General features: G+C 50.8%; 1 protein-coding gene across 1 annotated transcript in view; it reads left to right on the top strand.

The window, feature by feature from the left end:
* The first annotated feature begins 2,403 nt into the window (after positions 1-2,403).
* The window catches only part of VPS28 (vacuolar protein sorting 28 homolog (S. cerevisiae)), a 5,703-nt gene continuing 2,083 nt past the window's right edge, over positions 2,404-6,023 (top strand). The window contains exons 1-6 of the mRNA XM_015422825.1: positions 2,404-2,490; positions 2,883-2,911; positions 3,113-3,150; positions 4,579-4,668; positions 5,685-5,790; positions 5,943-6,023. The exon at positions 5,943-6,023 is cut by the window's right edge and continues 1 nt beyond it. Of these exons, the coding sequence (XP_015278311.1) occupies positions 2,454-2,490; positions 2,883-2,911; positions 3,113-3,150; positions 4,579-4,668; positions 5,685-5,790; positions 5,943-6,023 (381 nt within the window). The 5' untranslated portion in view covers positions 2,404-2,453. The remainder of the gene's footprint in view (positions 2,491-2,882; positions 2,912-3,112; positions 3,151-4,578; positions 4,669-5,684; positions 5,791-5,942) is intronic.

Here is a 6,023-nt window from a genome sequence, read left to right as displayed (position 1 = left end):
AGAGAAGGAAGCAGGAAAAAAGGGAAATGCTATGGGAGCTTTCAGAAAAGGGAGAAATTGTGAGGGAGTTGAAAATGAGATGCCCCCTGCAAGTCCCTGTGGGTTCTCCACTTGTGAGATCATGATTTTAAAAGTATATATTGGAGTATGAAATATACTGGGTTCAGATATGTAGAAGTGATCAGCTCATAGTTTATTAGCGATTCAGCAAGAGAAAGAAGATTGAGAAACCCCTGGCCAAAGCCGGGTACTTATGCCTGAAAAAGGTTACACCCAAAACACACCTCACGCCCAACTATAGGCTATTTACACTACATTGTTTCCCAATTGGGTTATTCTAGGATCCCTGTCACCCTACTGGTCCATTCTAGGACCCTAATATGCTATTGTTATGCATCCCCAAGCTAAGTCCTTTGCAAGTACAGTTCAGGCTCAATACATAACAGTGTAAATGATTGAATAAACTCCTTAGCATTCCCTGAGAAAGGACAAAAAATAGGTCTTCTGTTACTGAGCTTTCAAAACTTAACTCTCATGGACTGGTATATGACAGGGGGGATGGTATCCCGCAGGTGATGATAAACAACATAGACTAATTTTTGTCCATAGAAACAGTGAGTTCAAAAATAATATTTTTGTAAAACATGGCAATTTCTTTCACTGCAAATGATAAGGAAGGAGAGACACAAGCAATGGGACTAAGCATTCCCAATGGACATTTCCCAGCAACAGAATAAAGGCACAAAGAGAAGAGGTCATAAAAGTACACACTATTAACATAATCAGAGAGAGGGGTGTCAGCAAATTAGATCTGAAGATGTCCATGTCATCTGAAATACAAGCCTAGGGCCATGCAATACAAATGCACAGAGTGTAGAATCTGTGCTCATTTCCAACAGATTAAAAAGAGGGTTTCAAGGCATCAGTACATGTAGTACAGCAGCTAAAAAAAAAAATCTCATAACTGAATGTCAAAAGTGAACTCAGACATTTGCATTTCATGGAGGGTTTTTCACAGGCAAATAAGCTTTCGAAACAATGCAAACCTTGCCTTTTGGTAGCTTTTCCATCGTTTCTTCCTCTATAGAGATAATATTCTACACACTGACAGCCATACAAAAGTACAGAAAAAGAAGCAAGATTTATTCAGATGGCACTATAGAAAATATGGGACATATTTCTGTTTTGGGGAAGGGTGTCTGAGGAAATGCATCAGAGATATCAAGAAGTTCTGGGACTACTGGATAAATTAAAAACAAGTGAGTGTCTGGGCTTGAGGGCCAAACCAGACTATACAATGCCTCATAACAGGGACACAACACCATTTTATATTCTCTTTCTTAACTTTAAAAAAATGCTGCAAGGGGGGCTGCAAGGGGGGAGGGATTAGGAGCTCCTGTTCCCTCCTCTGTGCTGTTTGCAAGAGTCAAAACAGCCACATGCCAATTTGGGCTCCTGAAAATAGCACAGGGGGAGAGAAGAGCCCCACAGCTTCCTTTTTAAAAAAAAGAATGTTATTTATTTTCAAATATTCTTATCTTCCCTACAGTTACATAGTCAGCAGAGATTTTCTATTTCATACAGTTGGGCTTATAGGTTAATTGCACTGTTCCTAATACTTAGCCAGGATGTATATGCCAGACACTCTGAAATAAGATAACCAAAGAAAGACATATATAATAATATAGTAAATGTTATCCAACTCTTCCTTATATTTTTCAAATAATCCTGAAAAAATAAACCCCTGGTCTTTTAAATGAGTATTGCCAAGTTGTGCAATATAATACGATTCTTACTTTTAACGTGTGTTGTCCTCTATATCACAGTATTTGTCTGTTTGTTGCATTCCCTATTCCTGTGATCCCTTCTTGGTTTTTTCCACCCGGAGGTTGGCAACCCTTCCTGCCCTGCGCTCTTAGCCTAGCCTTCCTCAAAGGGTTGTCATGAGGATAAACCGGGGGTGAGGCTGTTTGGTGTCCTGATGGGGATGTAAGAATCCATGGAGATCCAGGGCAAAACCCCCACCCCACCCCACCGGCTTCTCCAGGCTCAGTCTTCCCAGTTCCTTCAGCCTTGCCTTTGAGGGCTTCCTTTCTTTCCCCCGGCTCCCCCACCCTCTGCCTTAACCCCGTCCCGGTTCATCTGGATGCACCCGACCCCGGGCCCTTCTCCTTCCCGGCTCTGCTACCCTGCACTCGAGTCACACCTGCTCTGTGCCCTCCCACTTCGGCACAGAGGCCTGTCGCCTCCTGGGCTTGGCCGCAGCCTGGTTGCTTCTGCTCCTGGCAGAGGAGGGGACCTCTCTGGGCAGGCTCTGCTTGGGCGAAAAGAGCCCAGCGGGAGGCGTGGGTCACTCCGCCGGGGCTCTGGGCCGCTCTTACAGCCACTGCTTCTGTGGCAGGGTCCCCGTGTGGAGGCTTGTCTGGATCCTGGCACCGCAGACGGCAGGAAGCATGTTCCACGGAATCCCCGCCACCGCGGGAATGGGAGGTGAGTCCTCGGACGCTGCTTGGCGGCATAGCCTCGGAAGTGAGGAGCAGACGACAAAGGGGGGGGAGAGTCTTTTGGGTGACTTAGCTCTGCCATCGGCTATTTTGGCACTGGAGGTTTTTTGAGCAGGGGTCGCCGCGTGGCGCCTTCTAGGTCTCTGCACCCCTCACAGGCTGAGTGGAGGGTCTGCAAACCCACGCGGAGCTGCACTCCCTTGCCGAGTTCTCCTTCAGGGCAATCCTTGAGGTTTCTCGTGCTGATGGGGGAGGATACAGGTGTTTGTGATGCAGAGAGGGACGTCTCACCCCAGCTGTGTTGTAGGCAAGAGGGGCCTTTTCTCATGATTGTGGTGGTTGTTTGGGGGTGGCTCAGACTTCTCTCTTTGCTTTCAGCCCCAGCAAACAGGCCGGAACTATATGAGGCAAGTAGCTGTCTGCGTCAGTATGCCCAATTCCGCCCCCTGTGGAGGAGAGGGGTGTGCCCATTGAATTAATCTTTGCAGTGTCGTGGGGGGACTTTAGCAATTCCCCCAGATCACGAGGATGCGGCACCTGCGTCTGGGTGCCTCGGGCTTTCAGGCGCCCCTGTATCTTTCGTCATTAACATTTTCTCCGTTCGGCAGGAAGTGAAGCTGTACAAGAATGCCCGGGAGCGAGAGAAGTAAGTCGCTCGCCCAGGGATCGCGTGTGCTTGTGGGATGGTTTCAGTGGGCCGGTCGTCCCGTTCCAGGCTCAGAAAGTATTTCTATTTTTGGGCCTCCCTCCACCCCACAGAAGAGACATAGCTTTCAAAAGAACAGAGTTTGAGTCCAGGGGCACCTTTAAGACCACCTCAGTTTTATTCTGGGTGTAAGCTCTCGTACGCATGCGCGTGCACACACTTCCTCGACACAAACTGGACTCGAACCTTGTTCTGCCGCTTCGGGCCAGCACGGTCTGTAGACCACACCTGAATCTGTAGTTTGCAAAAGGTGTTGGAGAGCCAGTTTGGTGTAGTGGTTAAGTGCGCGGACTCTAATCTGGGAGAACTGGGTTTGATTCCCCACTCCTCCACTTGCACCTGCTGATGTGACCTTGGGTCAGTCACAAGCTCTGGCACAGCTGTCCTTGAAAAAGAGCCGTTTCTGTCAGAGCTCTCTCAGCCCCACCTACCTCACAGGGTGTCTGTTGTGGGGAGGGGAAGGGAAGGGAGTTTGTAAGCCTCTCTGAGACTCCCAAGTGAAGGGCGGAGTATAAATCCAATCATCTCTTCCTCTTCCTCCTCCTCTTCTTCTTCTTCTTCTTCGAGTGTCCTTTCCCAGAAGCCTGGAGGCCCAGAGCTCTGTGCACCCCACATCTCTGCACTCCCCTCCCCCATATCTTTTCAAAGAATCGTGGTTTCAGGCTCAGGCTTTGGAGACTGATTGGGGGGGGTGGAGCAGCACTGGCCACAGTGAGCAGGTTGAGAGCCAGGCAGGGCACTGACACCATGCCCCTTTGGCACGGAGCTCTCCCCCAGCATTCCCCACTACTTTCGCCCCCTGCCCTAGGCTAGCCTGATTTGACCAGATCTCGGAAGCTAAGCGGGGCTGGCCCTCGTCAGTAGTTGGATGGGAGATCACCAAGGGAGTCCGGAGGCAGGCAGGCAGGCAGGGGCAAAGGACCACTGAAGGTCTCTTGCCTCGCAAACCCTACAGGGTCACCATAAGTCAGCTGCAACTTGACGGCACTTTCCACCCCCACCCCCCATTCCTTGCTCTTTCCTGCCATCTCTTGCAGGCTAGAAAGGATCCCTTGGGGCTTCATTTTGGTGTGGTGGTTTAGTGCGTGGACTCTTAATCTGGGAGAACCGGGTTTGATTCCCCACTCCTCCACTTGCACCTGGCTGGATGGCCTTGGGCAAGCCATAGCTCTGACAAGAGCTGTCCTTGAAAAAGAGCCGTTTCTGTCAGAGCTCTCTCAGCCCCGCCTGCCTCACAGGGTGTCTGTTGTGGGGAGGGGAAGGGAAAGGAGTTTGTCAGCCGCTCTGAGACTCCAACTGAAGGGCGGGGTATACATCCAGTCTCCTTCTTCTTCTTCATCATCTCGGGCTTGTTCGGTCTGCTTTCAGGTATGACAACATGGCCGAGCTGTTTGCAGTGGTGAAGACCATGCAGGCCCTGGAGAAGGCCTACATTAAGGACTGCGTCACCCCCAGCGAGTGAGTTGCAGCCAGGGCCTTGGGCACCTCTGGGTCCAGCTCCCTAAAGATATCCAGGAAAGGGCATGGGGGTGGGAGAAGGGCTCAGAAGGAACTGTTCAGGAAATTGGGAGGGCATTTCCTCCTCCCTGTGGACTCCCAGGCCTGGCAGCCGGGAGAGCTGAGTGGCTCCTCTGTGCACAGCGAACGAGGTGGTAGAGGGGAGGGTTACGGCTTCCAAGGCCCCATCTGTGCAGGACTAAGCAGGTCTTTTGGCTCCTTGCAGTGTCCCATTCCCCCCCCCCACCACTTCATGGGGGGCTCCTTGTCCAGCCCTCCACACCATCTGCTGCCCGGGGCTATCTTGGGGCCAGCCGCCAGACACCTCTGCTGGGGCTACAGACGATGATAAAATATCTCAAATATTTTTTTATATACTTTTCTTTTATATTTTTACAATTTATTCACCATATATTATTTATCATATCAGCCTTAATACATCTAAGTGTCGTCTCTTAACATATCACAAAAGATATTGCACAACCCCTTGATTAATATCAGTCCTCCTTAATGATACAAAACTTTTTTAAGAGGGAAGGACTCCTTTTAAGTCTATTCTGAATAAGTGCTCCATCTTCCTCCAGCAGAGGCCCGGATATCCTCCTGTTTCAGTGTCTTCCTCGGGGAGTCCAACAGATATTTCCAAGCACAAGGTTGCCAAATACCGAAATGTTTATCCAAATTTTTCAAGGAACGCTGCAAAAGTGAGAAGCTTTGAGCTCACTGAGAGAGACTTTTTGCAGTATATAAAAATTATGTGATATATTTTATCATTGTCTGTAGCACGGTATTTGCTACTCACCGTGGGTCCTATTTTGGTTTTGTGAACCTCTGCCGGGGCGTCGGGTTAAGCAGCTGTGGGGTGGAGCCCCGGATCGGCCCTGCCGCAGCAGGAGGGCAGGGTCGGCCTCTTCCCTCCACGGCCCCCCGTTGCCCTGCCCGGGTTCTCACGCTGCACCCTCCCCCCTGCCTCTCAGGTACACGGCGGCCTGCTCTCGCCTCTTGGTCCAGTACAAGGCCGCCTTCAAGCAGGTGCAGGGCCTGGAGATCAACGCCATCGACGACTTCTGCCGCAAGTTCCGGGTGAGCAGCTCTGGCCGGGGGCTGGGCTGGGGGGGGGGAGAGACTCTGCCTGTCCTCCTGGCTGAGGATTCTTCTTCAAGAGTGGGGGGTGGGAGAGAAGCTGGCTTCCTCGGGGGGGGCACAGTCCAGTCTCATGCCTGTGTGTCTTCCAGCTCGACTGCCCGCTGGCCATGGAGCGGATCAAGGAGGACCGGCCCATCACCATCAAGGACGACAAGGGCAACCTGAACCGC

This window comes from Gekko japonicus, unplaced genomic scaffold, assembly GCF_001447785.1.
Source record: "Gekko japonicus isolate JY-2015 unplaced genomic scaffold, Gekko_japonicus_V1.1 scaffold4406, whole genome shotgun sequence".
NCBI lineage: Eukaryota > Metazoa > Chordata > Lepidosauria > Squamata > Gekkonidae > Gekko > Gekko japonicus.
The sequence above is the reverse complement of the archived record's forward strand: the minus strand, read 5'-3'. Positions and strand labels throughout refer to the sequence as shown.